Source organism: Glandiceps talaboti, chromosome 15 (genome assembly GCF_964340395.1).
Source record: "Glandiceps talaboti chromosome 15, keGlaTala1.1, whole genome shotgun sequence".
NCBI lineage: Eukaryota > Metazoa > Hemichordata > Enteropneusta > Spengelidae > Glandiceps > Glandiceps talaboti.
Window position 1 is genome coordinate 17974651 of NC_135563.1, and position 19421 is coordinate 17994071.

At 37.5% G+C, this 19421-nt stretch overlaps 1 protein-coding gene across 2 annotated transcripts in view; it reads right to left on the reverse strand.

Moving 5' to 3' along the window:
- Window positions 1–19410, reverse strand: part of LOC144446707 (non-structural maintenance of chromosomes element 4 homolog A-like) — a 20715-nt gene extending 1305 nt beyond the window's left edge. The window contains exons 1-10 of one of the 2 annotated variants that reach the window (XM_078136528.1): window positions 19155–19410; window positions 18416–18496; window positions 17185–17324; window positions 15742–15878; window positions 14598–14700; window positions 11524–11626; window positions 10803–10894; window positions 9650–9698; window positions 8636–8724; window positions 186–311 (exon numbers count right to left, since the gene is read on the reverse strand). In XM_078136528.1, coding sequence (XP_077992654.1) covers window positions 198–311; window positions 8636–8724; window positions 9650–9698; window positions 10803–10894; window positions 11524–11626; window positions 14598–14700; window positions 15742–15878; window positions 17185–17324; window positions 18416–18496; window positions 19155–19308 — 1062 coding nt within the window. In that variant the 5' untranslated portion in view covers window positions 19309–19410 and the 3' untranslated portion in view covers window positions 186–197. Of the gene's footprint in view, window positions 1–185; window positions 312–8635; window positions 8725–9649; window positions 9699–10802; window positions 10904–11520; window positions 11627–14597; window positions 14701–15741; window positions 15879–17184; window positions 17325–18415; window positions 18497–19154 lie in introns of both variants that reach the window. The other variant, XM_078136529.1, reaches the window with a different exon arrangement.
- Window positions 19411–19421: the final 11 nt, after the last annotated feature.

The following is a 19421-nucleotide window of genomic DNA, read 5'->3' on the forward strand; positions in this document are numbered from 1 at the left end:
CAAAATTCACATTTTTACACCTAATTTGCTTAACATTTCTTATTTCTTCATCTATATCATCTTCATCTGTCACATTCCCTCTATCTGACTATACGACATTCTACCATGTAATTTAGAAAGGCAGTATGCTTTTTTAGACAGATCTAGGGTTTCAGTTTAAAATCACGCTATAGAGATAAACTTACTTTTCACATCATCTAGTCATCATCTGAATTACTATCATTTGATGACTCCCCTCTTTCTTCTTCTTCCTGATCTGTTGATCTTGTAGGTATAATAGGTCTTTCAATTTCAAAGGCATCTTTAATTTCCTGTTGATATGAAAGATTGTGATAGGTAAGACTTGAAGGACGCTGGAGTGGAGTGGACAAAATAGACCCTGAGGGTCTATGACAGCCTAGCTTTCTATATGACAACATTTTTGCATTGGATAAAGTCTGTGACATGACATTTCATCAACATAGACTGTACTCTAACATCCCTAACCCTAACATTATACTTGTCTCCACTTTGTTTGGGTTACAAAACAGACTAGGGTACACCACCACTATATATATAGTGGACCCAGAGTTTTCAGGTTGCCATGGAGGTTTCTCTTAACACACCTAACCCTTATGTCAACTGTCTCCCTCAATTTGTTTGGGTTACAAAACAGTCTAGGTACACAACAAACATAATGGACCCAGTATTCTGTGTAGTCTTGCAATAACTCTAACATTTCTAACTCTAATGTCACTTTCCTCTTTCATTTTGTTTGAGTTACACAACAGGCTGGGGTACACAACTATATTGTGCCAAGCACTCTTCAGGCTTGCAAAGATGGGTACTCAAACATCCCTCACCCTAATGTTACTTCTATGAATCATTATTTTTTGAGTTGCAAAACAGGGTACGACACACACATAGACAGGTATATTAGGCCCATCATATTGCACACTCCAGTCAGACTTTGAACTGCTTCTCACTAACCAAAAATCTCATTTGAAGTTGAAGAACATCCTTTACTGGAATAGATAACAAAAGATTCCATACAGCACGACAAAACCAGATTTTATCTGAATGCTTCCCGTAAGGTATGTGTACACACAAGTACCAATGAAACATTGGTAAAACATTGGTGCATAGGATTAAAGCATTTATACTGCAACCTCTGTCCTACCAGGTCCCCAATTATACAGCTGGGTTGACTGAGGCACAATCATGGTTCAAATCTTGCCCAAGGACTTTAACCATTCAGAAACAAACGGCAACAATTGGGCTCAAACCTGCAACCTGCAGATTCCAAGCAGGCCACTCTAACAATTCGCCCATCATGACTCCCCAATGGTTAACTGCATTATCTAAAGGAAATCCTGCCCATGTCTAATACTATCATTATCTATTTATCAGTTCATTCTGGACATCACTAACTCAACTATGACGTCGTCTCTATGGAAACAGAGAAAAGATAATTTCGTATTACCATTAAGTTGTAATGTATACAGTACATGCATGTGTTAGTTACTGTTCTCAAAATGAGTCAAAAGTGAAAATGTTCAAAATTACCATCAATTTTCCCAATTTTTCTATAATTAAGCCTACACAGATATATCTATTCTCCTGTAATTTTCAGCCTTCAAGTACTTCCAACTTTAGAATTGTGTCACAAGTTGTCTTTGGCACATTGTGACAAGGCATATATACACGAGTACCTTCCCTGTCTGAACAAAGATAAATACTGCATGGGGTAAATAGTGTGAAGACAAGATTTATTTTTTAATTCTCAACAAACCTATCACTCGGTCTACTACAACAATGTTTGAGCAATTGTATCTCTTAGCCTGTCTCAAGCTGTGCTAAAACTACCTACTAGCAGCAAGTTTCTCTTACTCCGTTCACACTAGGACCTATCCTCCGGAGAATCAGTGACTTAAATTAACTCCGGAGGTAATTTGCGTGTGTGAATGGTTGACTCCGGAGAATCTGTGGATTATTTTACTGCGGATGTTTTGGTTGATTCAGCTCCGGAGATCCTCCGGAGGAAAGGATTAGCTTGTACTCAGTTGTAGGTGTGAACGCTTTACGCCGGTGTAATACCTCAATCGGTGTATTGCAGTCATCGCACTAATTTCCCCGGTCAGCAAATTACCATGTTGCCAGCTAATTAGTGCGCAATATTGAGAGTTCGATCGACAATTACCGAGCCACATGTTCATACATGTATTGTAAACTGATGTCGCCGCGTACTTAGGCCTTTCTTGTTTATTAGGATAGTGGTGTGTAGCACCATGGGTGAAGTCATAAAACTTTGTCCGGAAGAAACCATTTCATGTACTGGTTATAAGTTGGCATAAACACGTTTGTATTTATATACTCATCTTTACTATCACACTTTGGTAAGCTTGCTAATCTTTATTCAGAACCACCAATGTATTAAAAAAAACATTGAAGTCGGCAACGAATCATAAATATTGTTATTATTATTGATGTACCACACCACATCATCCCTTCAATGAATCATCCTCCCATGTAACGTTTATGTGGTTCACTCAAACTATGTCTTATACTAACTGCAATAACTGTAGCGTGTACTGTGATTTTGGGGTTCTTTCCTCTGTTTTTGTACCTTTTTCCGTTCCGATGTTTGACTGGAAGCAATCGCTACAATTTCTCCAACGGTAACGCAAATGGCCGAGGTCACAGTGAAAACGCCGTTTCAAAATGTTGCTACTTTTAGGTTTTCCTGTCGAATTGCAGAGCCAAACTTACGCGAAATATTATTAGGAGAACAAGACTCGTTAATTTGCTATTCAACCACCACATATTGCCCAAAATTTAACACGTGTGAGATACGTTTTCGTTACGATCTGAAAAGATACCTTATGTTTAGCACACGATGTCTTCGCCACCGTATTTACGGAAACTGCTATCAAAGAAGTTGTTGCCGAGATAGCACAGTAATTTGCGTAAATATTCTCTTCAGATTTTGTGGATTTCCTTTGTATTAACTCCCGATTATAAGTTTTAACGGTACATTTTGGCCGACATATGAGCATCACAGCCATATAAGTTCAAACGCTGTGAGCATTGGAGGTACATGTATCTGTGAATATATGGTTTGTGTAAAAGTTGCTATTGATGTCTACGTTTTAGGTACTTGTCCTCGGGTTTTAATTTTACGATATTTCCATCTTGAAGTTTTTTACTGAGACTGAATGTGAATGTACTCGGAAAAGTAATGGGGTGACTGGGGGAACCCGTCCCGTTTTACATGTGCAAGTCAGATGGTGTCACGTAATTAATCTGCAAATAAATGCAGCTAGTTCTCAACATCACGTAATTACGTACAATTAGTGTTCGGTAGGATTTTTTTTTCGTTTGGTTTACTGAAATATTTCATAGCAGACGACTGATGTGCGATGTGAAATTGATAACATATATTGGGTCATTTCACCACTGAGTGCCGTAAGTGTTTGGAAGTTGACTATTGCGTGAATCATTTTTGACTTTTTTACCAGTTATTCCTCTGAAGATTGTTCAGTTCAAATAAATTAAAGTAAAGACGATACGAGATTTGATAAATACTGATATTGTTACATGTACAGTACTACAGACATGCACACAGTGCACAGATCACATACGGAAGTGCAAATTTGCCGCCATAACAACGAAAGGCCTTTGCGTGGAAAGTATTTCGGAAGGCAGAATTTGCCTGCGGTCTCGTTGCGATATTATTTTTTTCATTAGCGGGTTGTTCACCATTTCCATCACTCCTACCTGGCTTACTAGCCGGAGAAAAGAAATTAGTTATTTGCCGTTTACTCATACTGAAACCGGTGGTGGTTCTCCGCCGTGTAGGCTATTTGCTGTACCATGGAAGTAGAACCATGGCTGTACTATGTCGACAAACTACCATTATTTGAGAAGAGACGTAAAATGTCAGGGGCAAACGGGAGTAGAGAAAAACCATACAACATGTCCCTCGCTAATAGTAATACACCCATGGTCCACAACAGCGAAAGAGGTAACAACTGGTGTGACTGAATTCAGAATTTGTACGAATAGAAAACACATGAATTCACGTTGGTCGACATGTCAACGTCGAGCGTGTTGCGTGGCTTGTCGAAATAAAAGTTAAACTGGGCATCACGACGCGACGACGAGTGAAATTGTTAACATGCATGAGATCTGAGAAGACATCTTCGCTTATTTCTCGAACGCATGAACGTACACAGCAATAAACAGCAATAAAAAACACAAGGCAGTCTCTACAACTCATGTTGTTTACAATGATCGCACTATGCACTTATCGTTGAACTTATCGTTTACGCCGGCGGATAATGGTGTCACATTGTGTGTGTGAACACATACAGCTGATCCCCTCTGTTTACTAATCGTTCTCACCTATTTACGCCGGAGAAAAAAAACCACGAAAAAAGCAATATGAACATGCCTTCTATTGATCACAGTGTAATCTTTCACTCCCTGATGTTTAATTAGTGTACATTTCACCAGTGGTGTTTTTATACTCCGTTCACACTAGGACCTATCCTCCGGAGAATCAGTGACTTAAATTAACTCCGGAGGTAATTTGCGTGTGTGAATGGTCGACTCCGGAGAATCTGTGGATTATTTTACTGCGGATGTTTTGGTTGATTCAGCTCCGGAGATCCTCCGGAGGAAAGGATTAGCTTGTACTCAGTTGTAGGTGTGAACGCTTTACGCCGGTGTAATACCTCAATCGGTGTATTGCAGTCATCGCACTAATTTCCCCGGTCAGCAAATTACCATGTTGCCAGCTAATTAGTGCGCAATATTGAGAGTTCGATCGACAATTACCGAGCCACATGTTCATACATGTATTGTAAACTGATGTCGCCGCGTACTTAGGCCTTTCTTGTTTATTAGGATAGTGGTGTGTAGCACCATGGGTGAAGTCATAAAACTTTGTCCGGAAGAAACCATTTCATGTACTGGTTATAAGTTGGCATAAACACGTTTGTATTTATATACTCATCTTTACTATCACACTTTGGTAAGCTTGCTAATCTTTATTCAGAACCACCAATGTATTAAAAAAAACATTGAAGTCGGCAACGAATCATAAATATTGTTATTATTATTGATGTACCACACCACATCATCCCTTCAATGAATCATCCTCCCATGTAACGTTTATGTGGTTCACTCAAACTATGTCTTATACTAACTGCAATAACTGTAGCGTGTACTGTGATTTTGGGGTTCTTTCCTCTGTTTTTGTACCTTTTTCCGTTCCGATGTTTGACTGGAAGCAATCGCTACAATTTCTCCAACGGTAACGCAAATGGCCGAGGTCACAGTGAAAACGCCGTTTCAAAATGTTGCTACTTTTAGGTTTTCCTGTCGAATTGCAGAGCCAAACTTACGCGAAATATTATTAGGAGAACAAGACTCGTTAATTTGCTATTCAACCACCACATATTGCCCAAAATTTAACACGTGTGAGATACGTTTTCGTTACGATCTGAAAAGATACCTTATGTTTAGCACACGATGTCTTCGCCACCGTATTTACGGAAACTGCTATCAAAGAAGTTGTTGCCGAGATAGCACAGTAATTTGCGTAAATATTCTCTTCAGATTTTGTGGATTTCCTTTGTATTAACTCCCGATTATAAGTTTTAACGGTACATTTTGGCCGACATATGAGCATCACAGCCATATAAGTTCAAACGCTGTGAGCATTGGAGGTACATGTATCTGTGAATATATGGTTTGTGTAAAAGTTGCTATTGATGTCTACGTTTTAGGTACTTGTCCTCGGGTTTTAATTTTACGATATTTCCATCTTGAAGTTTTTTACTGAGACTGAATGTGAATGTACTCGGAAAAGTAATGGGGTGACTGGGGGAACCCGTCCCGTTTTACATGTGCAAGTCAGATGGTGTCACGTAATTAATCTGCAAATAAATGCAGCTAGTTCTCAACATCACGTAATTACGTACAATTAGTGTTCGGTAGGATTTTTTTTTCGTTTGGTTTACTGAAATATTTCATAGCAGACGACTGATGTGCGATGTGAAATTGATAACATATATTGGGTCATTTCACCACTGAGTGCCGTAAGTGTTTGGAAGTTGACTATTGCGTGAATCATTTTTGACTTTTTTACCAGTGAATGTCTACGCCACACTTATTCCTCTGAAGATTGTTCAGTTCAAATAAATTAAAGTAAAGACGATACGAGATTTGATAAATACTGATATTGTTACATGTACAGTACTACAGACATGCACACAGTGCACAGATCACATACGGAAGTGCAAATTTGCCGCCATAACAACGAAAGGCCTTGCGTGGAAAGTATTTCGGAAGGCAGAATTTGCCTGCGGTCTCGTTGCGATATTATTTTTTTCATTAGCGGGTTGTTCACCATTTCCATCACTCCTACCTGGCTTACTAGCCGGAGAAAAGAAATCAGTTATTTGCCGTTTACTCATACTGAAACCGGCGGTGGTTCTCCGCCGTGTAGGCTATTTGCTGTACCATGGAAGTAGAACCATGGCTGTACTATGTCGACAAACTACCATTATTTGAGAAGAGACGTTTAATGTCAGGGGCAAACGGGAGTAGAGAAAAACCATACAACATGTCCCTCGCTAATAGTAATACACCCATGGTCCACAACAGCGAAAGAGGTAACAACTGGTGTGACTGAATTCAGAATTTGTACGAATAGAAAACACATGAATTCACGTTGGTCGACATGTCAACGTCGAGCGTGTTGCGTGGCTTGTCGAAATAAAAGTTAAACTGGGCATCACGACGCGACGACGAGTGAAATTGTTAACATGCATGAGATCTGAGAAGACATCTTCGCTTACATTTGTATTTCTCGAACGCATGAACGTACACAGCAATAAAAAACACAAGGCAGTCTCTACAACTCATGTTGTTTACAATGATCGCACTATGCACTTATCGTTGAACTTATCGTTTACGCCGGCGGATAATGGTGTCACATTGTGTGTGTGAACACATACAGCTGATCCCCTCTGTTTACTAATCGTTCTCACCTATTTACGCCGGAGAAAAAAAACCACGAAAAAAGCAATATGAACATGCCTTATGTAAGTCTTCAGGGACATTGTGGGATATCTAATCTGGTATAATAAACAAAGTTGCAGTGTTGTATTGTGTTCTAGTTGCCAATTTAGCATCAAATGTTGGAGTTGTTTGTTTACTGTCTGAGTGAAGTGAGAGAGTGTATGTGTGTCGTGACTAGCCAGTCTTGGTCTTATTGTAACAATTTTTTTCTATTAAACATCAGGGATTCTATTTGGTTCCCCTGAGAGATATTACTGTCAGTGAAAACGTCATGAATATTCAATGTTCAACTATTGCATACACATTTCTGTTCACTCCCATGTGGCAATGTGGTCCACAGCAAAGATCCCCTACGGGGGACAACTTAAACTTGGGTTTTCTCTGAAAAATGTGCATAATATAGGTGATGTAAAACCATGATATCACCCTCAAAAAATCAAAGTTCAGAAAAAAGGCTTTTATTTCCTTGAGTTGTGATCCCTTTAAAGAGAAACACCACTTTCAAATATAATGGTTTTTTCATCTCTGTGCTCTGGGTTATGGAGAATTATGTCATCATTTCACATAATTTTTGCTTCGGTTGCCTATGTTCTCTATTTGACTGACTATTTATCTGAAGGAAATGAGCTCTTAGGAGTCATGAATATTTAGTGTGTATCTAATGAATATTCATGTCTACTAAGACCCATGATGCAATGGTGTATTACTGAACGAACAATAGAGGTGAAAAAGTGTTTCAATTTGGTGTTTCTTGGCAACTGAGCGAAAATTATGTCATGTGAAATCATAAAGTAACTTCAGAACTCACAGAACCCAACTTTTATTAAAATACATTCATTTCCTGGAGTAGCGTTCCCCTTTAATGCTGATAAATACAGAAACTATTAAGATTAGAGAACAGGGAATGATATCCTAGCTTTTTGTAACCCGAACAAAATGACATCAACATGTAATATGAGTAGATGTTCAAATACCAATCTTATTAAAATCCGATGTAGATGTCGGCTAATCGTTCATTGCTATTTTACCTTCGTTGTTTTGCCTGAATTGACCTTTGTAGTACATGTTTACGCTTTTAGCCTGATCGCCTCCTCTACATCTGAAGTGGCGCCTATGCGATCAGGCTAAAAACGTAAATATGTACTACGAAGGTCAATTCAGGCAAAATAACGAAGGTAAAAATAGCAATGAACGATTAGCCGACATCTATACCGGGTTTTAATCAGATTGTTCAAATACGTGCAATGCTTGAAATTTCTAGCCTTAAAACTGCTTCTAAACATCACACCAACCTTGGTTAAGGATTAAAATTTAGGACTGACAAACAATTGTCTGACAGAGCTTCAGAAAAAGTTGGTCGAGACAAAAGAATAATTCCATGTAATCCTTATGTCTTCACTGATAAGATAACACGAATGAGAGAACCTGGGATTGAAACCTGGCCCTTTAACCATAAATTATACAAAATGTTTCATCTCACTAGTAACTGAAATGTTATATTGATGATAAACATGTACTGTCACATACTGCGTGCATCTAAAATTTATAAGCTCAGTCACACATATACCTTCCACTGGTCTTGATCCAATGTTATCATCACCTGCTGCTTTTCAACACGTTCTTGTGACTGGCCTTCAACATATGGCTCAGTAGGGGCTGAATAATACAAGAAAAAAATCAGCATTATGATAGAACAATATGAGGTTATTATAATCATCTACACTTTGCATTCAATGCTTAGTACAAATTTCTATTCACAAACGTTCAAAACAATTATTTTTTCATAGAAATCTATCATATAAAGGTACACATCTGATCTCTGGAGTGACTTACTTGACCAATGGAGACTAAACTCTGTCAAAATTTACACCCAGTTTTTAAGAAACACTTTTACAAACTTGTGATAGAAAATACTTCCTAAAATAGTTTATCTTCAATTTTATTTGAAGTGATTGGCCTTGTTGTCTCAGTGCTATTTTATCTGGCTCAATCATATACTTTGTGTCTATTCTGTGAAAACAATGACATACAGAGACAGACAGACAGAGACAGACAGACTGACAGAGGCAGGCAGGCAGGCAGGCAGGCAGACAGACAGACAGACAGACAGACAGACAGACAGACAGACAGAAATACAGACAGAGGCAGGCAGGCAGACAGAGGCTGGCAGAGACAGACAGACTGACAGACAGACAGACAAACACACACACACACATTACCATACTATAACTTTCCCTTATGGAAGGTGAAAGTGACATGTTCTCAAGCTCTGTCGATAACATTACAAAATAAAAAATTCTGAACAAATTCTTAACATTATCATTATGCAAATCATATTCCAAACCATTTCATTTCATGCCAAAAAGGAGTGGAAACAGTCACAAGACCAAAGATTCTCCCTCCCTGGTCTCCACACTGACACTTTCGGAAGGTGCCAAATTTATAGAGAGACGACTTCTTGCAGGGTAGGTGAAAAGGACTTTTCTAAGTCACCTAGCATATTCTCCTTAAAGTTAAAGTACAAACATAAAGGCAAACTGAAATTTTGCATTTTAACAAAAACTTTCTATTTTGTACTCACCTACAACTGGCAGTCCATCTTCATCCAAGAACACATCTGCATGTCCATCCTGCAAATTGTCATATACAATTTGAGAACACAGGATTAAATACTACAATATACACAGTGGACCTTTCTAACAAAGCCTGCCCTCTAGGAGGTATAGTCTAAATATGGTAGTGATGGAAACAAGAATTTCTGACAATATTTGCATAATTGTCACCATACAATGATTCAAGTATTTCAAGTTTAAAAGTCTTTAAAAACATTTCACTGATTTTTTGTCACAGCACAAGCATGATACCTTGCAAACAACAGTTTAGAACAATAGACAATTTGCAAGCCGAACTGAGCCAGCTCAACCAAAGGACTGTAGGATTTTAGCTTACTGTCATCCCTAATCTGGGTTGATCAGATGAATAGCCTTCTTGTAACTTGCAAGAGTCTCAGTAGCAAAGACTACACTATTTGTAGTTGTCGTAATACCTAATCTGGGGTGATTAGAAGGATAGCCTTCCTGTAAGGGTCTGGGTAGCCAAGACTAGATTATTTGTAGTTGTCGTAATACCTAATCTGGGGTGATTAGAAGGATAGCCTTCCTGTAAGGGTCTGGGTAGCCAAAACTAGATTATTTGTAGTTGTCGTAATACCTAATCTGGGGTGATTAGAAGGATAGCCTTCCTGTAAGGGTCTGGGTAGCCAAGACTAGATTATTTGTAGTTGTCGTAATACCTAATCTGGGGTGATTAGAAGGATAGCCTTCCTGTAAGGGTCTGGGTAACCAAGACTAGATTATTTGTAGTTGTGGTAATACCTAATCTGGGGTGATTGGAAGGATAGCCTTTTTGTAAGGGTCTGGGTAACCAAGACTAGATTATTTGTAGTTGTGGTTAATACCTTATCTGGGGTGATTGGAAGGATAGCCCTCCTGTAGGGGTCTGGGTGACCAAGACTAGATTATCTGTAGTTGTGGTAATACCTAATCTGGGGTGATTGGAAGGATAGCCCTCCTTCAAGGGTCTGGGTAACAAAGACTAGATTGTTTGTAGTCATGGCAACCTCTTACAAGGGTCTGGGTAATCAAGACTGTGGCAATACCTAAATTGAGGTGTTCTGAAGGATACTCCTCATGAATGGGCCTGGGTAACAAAGACTAAACTAAAATGAAACTTACCGCAACAAGAAATGAAAGATGGAATAAATTTTCTACTGTTTGTGCATATGAATGTGGATTGACCACGAACTGGAAGAAACAAATTGGATCAACTGAAAGACAAAAACAAATATCCAGGTGTTGATCAAAATTATGATAGATCCACTGAAAGACGAATCAATTATCTAGATGTTGATAAACATTTGAAAGTGGTCACAGACTCACAATGCTACATCTGGCTCTAAGTTGTGTCAATAACATATAACGTACGATAACAGCATTTTTTTTGTTGAGAAAAAATACTGTGAAAATGATGTAAAAAATAAAAAACTTACAATGGAGATGGAAACATGAAAATACAAACTATTTGTGATCCCCGCCAGAAATGTTCACCTTACATGTGTGTGTGTGTGTGTGTGTGTGTGTGTGTGTGTGTGTGTGTGTGTGTGTGTGTGTGTGTGTGTGTATGTGTGTGTGTGTTTGTTTTCTAATCTGAATAATTTATAACATTAAGCCCTGTAAATTTATTTGTAATGTCGAGCTCTTTGTACGAGATATTGTGTCTTTTTTTTTTCTGGCGAAAATAAACATTATTATTATTATTATTAATAATACCAAACCTATCCATTGTTGAAAGATGTGTAATGAGAACAACAGCATATCGTTTGATTGAGTAGTATTTTAGAAAATAATACATTGTATTCCTAACAAATTCCATGCATTTTCATCTTTATGATCATACCTCCATTTTCTGCATCTGATAATGTCACTTCTCGCAAGATGCCAAGGATTTTCTCCACTTCTTCAGTCGTGACCTCTCTCTGATTTTTTTCAAGTTTTGCCAACTGTGTCAAAAAATAATGAAGAACAGTAAAATATCTTACAGGACCAGTTCAGATTAGCTGTGGAATACAGTTTTCTTGCTGGCCTATAGGAGAATAGCACCAATGGCGTTGTAGCACAACTGTTGATAGTAAACTTTAATTTTTTGTAATGATTATGTAGTCTGGATGCTAGACATATTTGCATACATTTTTTGAAGATTTATTCCCATGCATACCCACCAACGGTGTTATATCTGCAATATACGCCATCATTTCATGTTGCTATGGGTGTGGTCTTGTTGCTAGGCATATCTACATACAATTCTTCAATGTTTTATTCATTTACCTTCCTGTCAAATGTGCTATTTTGGCATTATACATCATTCTTTACCTGTTGCTAAAATGGTCTTGTTGCTAAGGGCATTTACATATTTTAAAATAATGTTTATGCAATTGCCTACCCATCCCTGTTGTTATGATTATAAAAAAACCTATCATTTGACTGTTGCTAAGGGTGTGGTCATGGTTGCTAGGGCCAATTACGTAAGTATGACACACTCACAATTTGCAGACTAATACTTTTAGAATCATAACCAAATTTCATCCCAAGTAGTTTGAGAGGTAAAGCTCAAAAACCAAACTCACTTGCATCATCTACAAGACAGACTGACACAGGTATTTTACCTTGAACCAACCTGTAATTCAGAGTTAAAGTTAGGTGGAGAATGTTTCCAAGCAACCTCATGGAGAGATTAATTCCAGTTCTATTCAGACACATACACTTGTTACATTATGTTAAGTACCCCACAAAAATTTTTAAAGGTTTAATGAGATCAATAAAACACTGTACACTAAATATTCCTGACAAACATTTCACCAACAAATCATGGTTTTTTAGTCCTAATGTGCATACCACTAAAGGGTTCATTGTGTAATTAATATCATTTGATCTGTACATCCCCACAAACATTCCTGTGAAATTTCAGCCAAATCAGACAAGTACTTTTGAAATTACAGATTTTTTACCAAAATGACACATTTTCATCCCTAATTTGCATATCACTGATGGGATGGATAATCATGTCATGAACAATTCCCAATCTACACACCTAAAAGAACATTTCCACTAAATATTTCAGACCAATCTGCCCAGTAGTTGTTGAGTTTAAATTTTTTGACCAAAAAATCGCACACTGGCGGTAAAATTATTTTGTGTTGAAACTAATGTTAGTTTTTATATAGCGCTTTCCCACTCTGTGCTCAAAGCACTTCACAATTATTACTCCTGGCTTGGATCTATATCAGCACAACAGCCCTTTATACTTCCTCAACTCTCTGGAGAGTATATAAGATCAAGTATATGACAAGTTTTTCGCTACATCACGACACAAACTACTCTTCACATATCTCAAGGTGAGTGGAGTACTCTCCAACTTTAACCTGTTCCGTTATTATTAAACCTTATTCTTTTGAAACGGATGCTAGCGGCAATATCATATGATAATTCCATATATGGAGATTTGAGTAACGAATCAATAAGATGGCTGTCACTCATATCAAAGACTGAATGACAGTGATTGTATGGGGTTTTTTTTATGTAGATTTTGGAGAAAAGTGGTCAAGCTAAAAAACATTATGGTAATCATATACTGTCATTAAAACAGACATGAAAGAGAAGTATATGATTACCATAATGTTTATTACCCTGACCACTTTTCTCCAAAATCTACATCGAAAACAACTTTCAAAATCACTGCCATTCAGTCTTTGACATGAGTGACTGCCTTCTTATACAAAATCAATACCCAATTTTAGACCATTACAGGTTTTTAAAAGCAGAAAGTTTAGTCAAAATACATTTTCTGGCAACATTTTGGGGCATTTAATAGCAGTTATTATTTGACAAAGGACAAAGGACCACATTTTACACCAAGCAAAATCGAAAATAATTGCAAAGCGGACCCCATTTTAGACTCTTAGCTCAAAAAAAAAGAGATCTCATTTAGACCGAAGAGCTAGAAAACAAATCCAAAAGGGCGGCACATATATATATATATATATACATGCATACTCAAATAAGGGGAGTAGCCCCCCCCCCCCCCCCCCCCTCCCCCGATCATTCAAAAATGGTTTATATTATGGCCTCAAGTGATTGCTGTTGGATGCAATGCTTCCCATTGTTAACATATATGACAGTCAATCACAACACCAACCACAGTCAGTCTTCTCTCCACTGTCTATGCACAAACTGAATAACAGGACTTCCAATATCTTTTTATTACATGCATGTTTTAAGTGAGCATAAGCAGATTTTTTTTAGTTGTCTGGTGCTGGTTGTAGATGTAACTTACAATTGAAGAAGGGTGCGAGCACAGAAATACTGGCTACGACTTTTGAAAAGTTTGATCAGATCCAAAAACAAATGACACTTATACACAATACACAAATATAGCAGGCAACCTTTAGGCAAGGTTTCAACGACATTTACCAGAGCATTTATATTATAGTTGTATCAATAGAAGAATAAATGAAAATATTCATAATACAGATGTTGTAAGAGGTATGGTGTCGTGTCAGTGCAGTAAGGTCATATCTGCTATTCAATTGTATACATGGATACGACCTTACTGCACTGACGCAACGATGAGTTGGTGTCATCATGCACCCAATTAGAATCCTCTCCTATTCAGATAATGCTCCTTGAGGGCCAACAGACATCTAGGAAAAAAGGACTCTCACTTTGAAGAACACATGGATACTTTTATTGGATGATTGTAACTGTGTTTGTGTTACTGTAATTATTTATATTGTGTATATATATTTTAATGTGCCTTTTATATTTTGCTGAAGCGAGAGGAAAATTTACGTAAATGGACAATAAAGTTATATTCTTTTCTATGAAATATTGATCAATGTGTATCATTTGTTGACTTTGGGCTTACAGACAACAGGTTCTATTTCTATGTCAATGATTTTCCTTAAGATGTTTTACCTGTTGTGGTTGCACCTTAGGTCCCAGCTCTTTATCAGAGAGACGTCTCCTATTTGCACTTCTCTTTGTTTTTGTGATTTCTCCTCTTTCAAACGAACCAAGCCTGATAATGAAAAAAACAAAACAATTTCAAATATATCATCATATGCTGAGCTCTTGGATAGCGTGGGTCTAGAGTTTGAAATGTTCTTTGTAATCTCACCACAGAGGGCGCTATACATCCTAGGTTTCTCAGTCGCCACTTACTCTGTTCAAATTTTGATAGTAAATTCCAATGACAGCAGCTAGAAATTTGAGTTTCTTCAATACAGAAGCGATTATAATCCAAAGTAACTTGTTTTCACTATTAACACTACTAAATGTTGTTGCTTAGAATTTCATCTAATTAATCAAATACTTCATAGCTTTAACATTTCATAGATTTCACATACTGTTTATACATTATGTGGGCACTGACCTACACCTAGAATTGTAAGGTAACTAGTTTCAGGTTCTATCAAGAGAGGGCACTGTTTGCTCTCTTGCACATTTCAATCCACTTCAAATACAGGCAATGGCACTTGAATAAGGCACAAATAATCAAAAGTCTTGCTTTTTTTGTCTTTACTAGAAGCAATACACTATGATAAAGTTTACATCTGCTTTCTGTTTTATTTTCATTTTATATTTTATTCTGGGCACATGTTTAATTTTGAATGAAATACTGTACTCACAAAACTTTAAAAAATTGACAAAGTTACTACACAGCTAGCCTTCAAGTAAGTCTTAAAGGGGAAGGATATTTCGCAAATAAAAATTTGGACGAGATCAAATGCATTGGTACTTTCACTTCTCAGTATGGGCTGGTGTCTAATAGACCTTAGGCAGAAGTGATGTGCGAGCCTTTGTCGACTGTTTGTATTGTTATAATAACAGTACCAATAACAATAGAAACAGCTGACATTGCATTTCATGGCAGTTGTCTGCCAAGGCCTGTATGTCAATTCTGCCTAAATTCTGATCAATGCTATCTACATATTGATAAGTTAAAGTGAATGAAACCAACACATTCTATGTTGTTTAACATCCAAGATTTTATCAAACACAGCTAATTCACAAGGTAGCCTTTCCCTTTACTGGGAACACTATAGTACTTAATACTTACATAAAATGAAATGCTGGTACTCTCCGGAAACATGGTAGCGCTTCTTTGCCTAATTTTGCCCACGCACCTTTGGGTATTCGTCTTTCCTGTCTCTCATTTCTTTCTATATCTATTTGTCTTCCACACATAAACGTTACCTGGAATTTTTTTTAAAATTATTAAAAAGTTAAATGTTGTATGAAAAGCAGCACTTTGAACAATTTTGCTTAAAACAAAAGAGCAGTCCTAGTTTATCCTTATGGCCCCACTAATAAGACAACACTAATGCAAGAAACTGGCATTGTATACCAGCTTTTATAACAAACATTATAATATACCTAGTGATAATGCTATGCCATGATTCGCTAGAATCAGTCACGTGATAGGAAAATAGAATGACTATTTCCCTAGGGAAATAGTTCCATCAACTTTTACATGGTCACGTGACCACCACACGTTCACAGCAGGTCAAAATAGCGACTTCTGACGATGTCGTCTGCCACCGCGAGTTCACAGCATGAGGTATATTATAAAACACATATTGCCTGGCCTATATTCGGGCTATAGCACCCGTTCATTACCCGCTCGTGACTGTGAGTTACCACAATCACATGCTATTTCCCTCGGCCTTTGGCCTCGGGAAATAGCATGTGATTCTGGTAACTCACAGTCCCCCGGGTGTAATAAACGGGTGCTATAGCCCTCATGGCCAGGCAATATGTGTTCACTATAACCTGAGTATACACTAATGGTATAGACAACAACTTTTGGACATCAGGTGTTATACATTGTACCATGCACAAACCAAGTTGAACAAAAAATATGGGATTTATACTTGGGTTGTTCTACCATCACAACAACACACATCTATGTCATTACAACACATGTCTACATGACTGGTTCTGCTGTGTTCAAAATATGAATCAAAAAGTTCAATATTGCCATTACTTTCCCTAATTTTTCTTTGATATTATTGACACTGGTATATTCATGTTATTCTCCAATCTTTTTCTTCAGTCACCCAGAAAATACTTGAGGGGTTTTTTTTTGACAAAGCCCCTCAGGTCACTCTTATTTTCTCTGGCTGAACGAAGAAAAATATTGGGGAATAATATTGAACTATCCACCAACATTTTCTTCATTCATCCAAGGAAAATTTGAGTAACCTAAGGGGCCTTGCCACTTCTTGTCTCCAAGTTATCAAGATAATACAAATCCTTATAAAATAAAGAAAATATTGATGGATACTGTAAACATAGCTGTTCACATATAATTTATGAAAGGTCATGTAGCAGTAATCTTTTCAAACACTTTTCTAGAAGACACTGACTTTCTTCCATGTTCTGAAAGTCATGGAGAAAGTAGAATATTTCATAATTCTTTTTTTGTCGAAAGCTATTTCTGATACTTTGTACCGTCAGGCACAACTGTGTTACACAACAGAAGTATGTTTGTTCAACTTACTACTTTTTCTGCAAATTCAGGGGGTTCAAATGCTACGAGGTCTGTATGTAACTGGTGTGCCTGCTGGTTGCCTAGCGATGCAGCTAACACCAGGAATTGTGAATCTAACGCTGCTTCCCTAGTGGCTGTACTTTCCTTGACTGAAAACAAACAAACAAACAGACAGACAGACAGACAGACAGAAAAAACAACATGAGTTTTGTGTGTTGCAAAGTTGAACTGTTGACAATATTCTCTAGTATGAAAGCAAATAAACAACCAAATATGTAGTTCCTGAAAACAAAACTATGATTTATTTTTTATCAATCTTATTATACTTTTAAATCTCGTACCTACCAAGTGATAATTACAAATGTAGCTATGAAGTTCTAATGAGATGAAACTGTCAGACTCAGACTGTCAGAATCATATTATATAGCTATATACCTCTGAAAATGTTCTGGTATAGAATGGTTTCAGGCAAAATCTAGCATTACTAGAACAACCTGTCTTTCAAAGTTGTTTTTAGGTCATCATCTTTAGAGCAAATGCACAAGACACAGAAATGTTACACTCAAGTAAATAGCGCCATCTAGTGGTGTACTATCAAACACATTCTGAGGTATCATATGCACCAGTGATTACTTGCACCAGTACTCGCACATACTCATGAATACATTTTTGCATACCTGTATGCAAAATGACGACATGATCATCATTGTACACAGAAGTGTGTGATCGCACAGTATTATTGTTATTGAATTTTCTGGTTTTGTATAAATATGTAATAGTAACAGAGCCCCGATGCCATGCTGGGCGAGTGTCAGGGGTATTTGCACTTGTGCTTGCACTGTTCCTTTCACTCGCTACACTCATGAAAGTATGGCCGCAGACAACTTGGCAAGCAAATACCCCAACTACGCAACACTTGTACAAACATGATGGGGTTCTGTCATAGCCTCTACACTGCATTTTGTCTAGAACTATTCACCAGTGTCTTTTACTAAAATAAAATTGACCTTGTACACAAATAACCCTAACACCTTATCATCTATTAGATGGTTTGCCTGTAACTCTTTATGTTAAGTTGACAGACACATGTGATGTACACATATTGTGATGACATACAAACACATTGTGATGATATGTGCACATACATTTTGTATTGTGAGGGCATGCAGATAGTATGAAGGTTTCCACAACATACTGTATGTGTACATGTGTCACTGTGTGAGTAGGTACATATAATTACCTTGTCTGAAGAGTGAGTTGGCAGTGTCCATTGCATCTATAAGTCCTGTCGATTCTGGTCTGATCAAATCTAACCGATTATCTGCATGAAAAAAAAAATGGAGAAATGTTCAGAAATACAATATTTCTTTGACATCAATTGTTTGGCATCAAATGAATCATAACCAAGTCTTGGTTTGGGACAAAGTGACCATCCTCCATGCTAGGAAAGAGTGTCTTCCTTACAAAACTAGGCTTGAGTTCTCCTGACACTGGACCCTATAACTTTTGTACCTTGTGAGACCTTAAGACCTCATTGTAATTTCTACTACCTCCCTTAATTACTAGTGTTCCAAACTGAATTGCAATCACTGAAATTTGTTAAATTTCAGTTGTTTGAGCTTCTTTAATATAATATGTAAACTAATAAACACTCTCAGTGACTCTGGTATTTTGTGTACCTATATAATACAAACAAATTGAGGTACTTGCTTTGTACGCTCCGTTTATTGTCTATCGGCCTGGGTGACTAAAATGTGAAGAATTGTATATAGACTGTCTGGCAGCTAGCTACCACAGGTAATACTGCCAGTAGTATGATTGGCGATTCGGTCATGCAAAACAACAATATTATTGGCAATCCAGCAGACACTGAACACGATACATTTATCAACATGGAAACAAAAGCTTGCTAAAGGCCACTCAAACATTGTTACTAGTTTGTGAAAAACAAAAACACACTTCTCAAAAATTATACTTACTCTGTGTTTGTGTTATCAAACTTCTATACTGATGACGAATTTCACGTCGTTTCATGGCATCGCTGTCGACGCTCGACATATCCGAGATCGTCTCTTCTCCGACGAATTCGACGCCCGCATCTCGTCTGGAACTTCTTGAGGATCTACCTGACATATCTGTTGACCTTTATGGACAAAGGCACGAAGCAGAAGAGTAATATTATGACAATACGGGATCCCTCTTCATATACACAAAGACGTGAACGTAGCTGACTTGTTCATGCATGG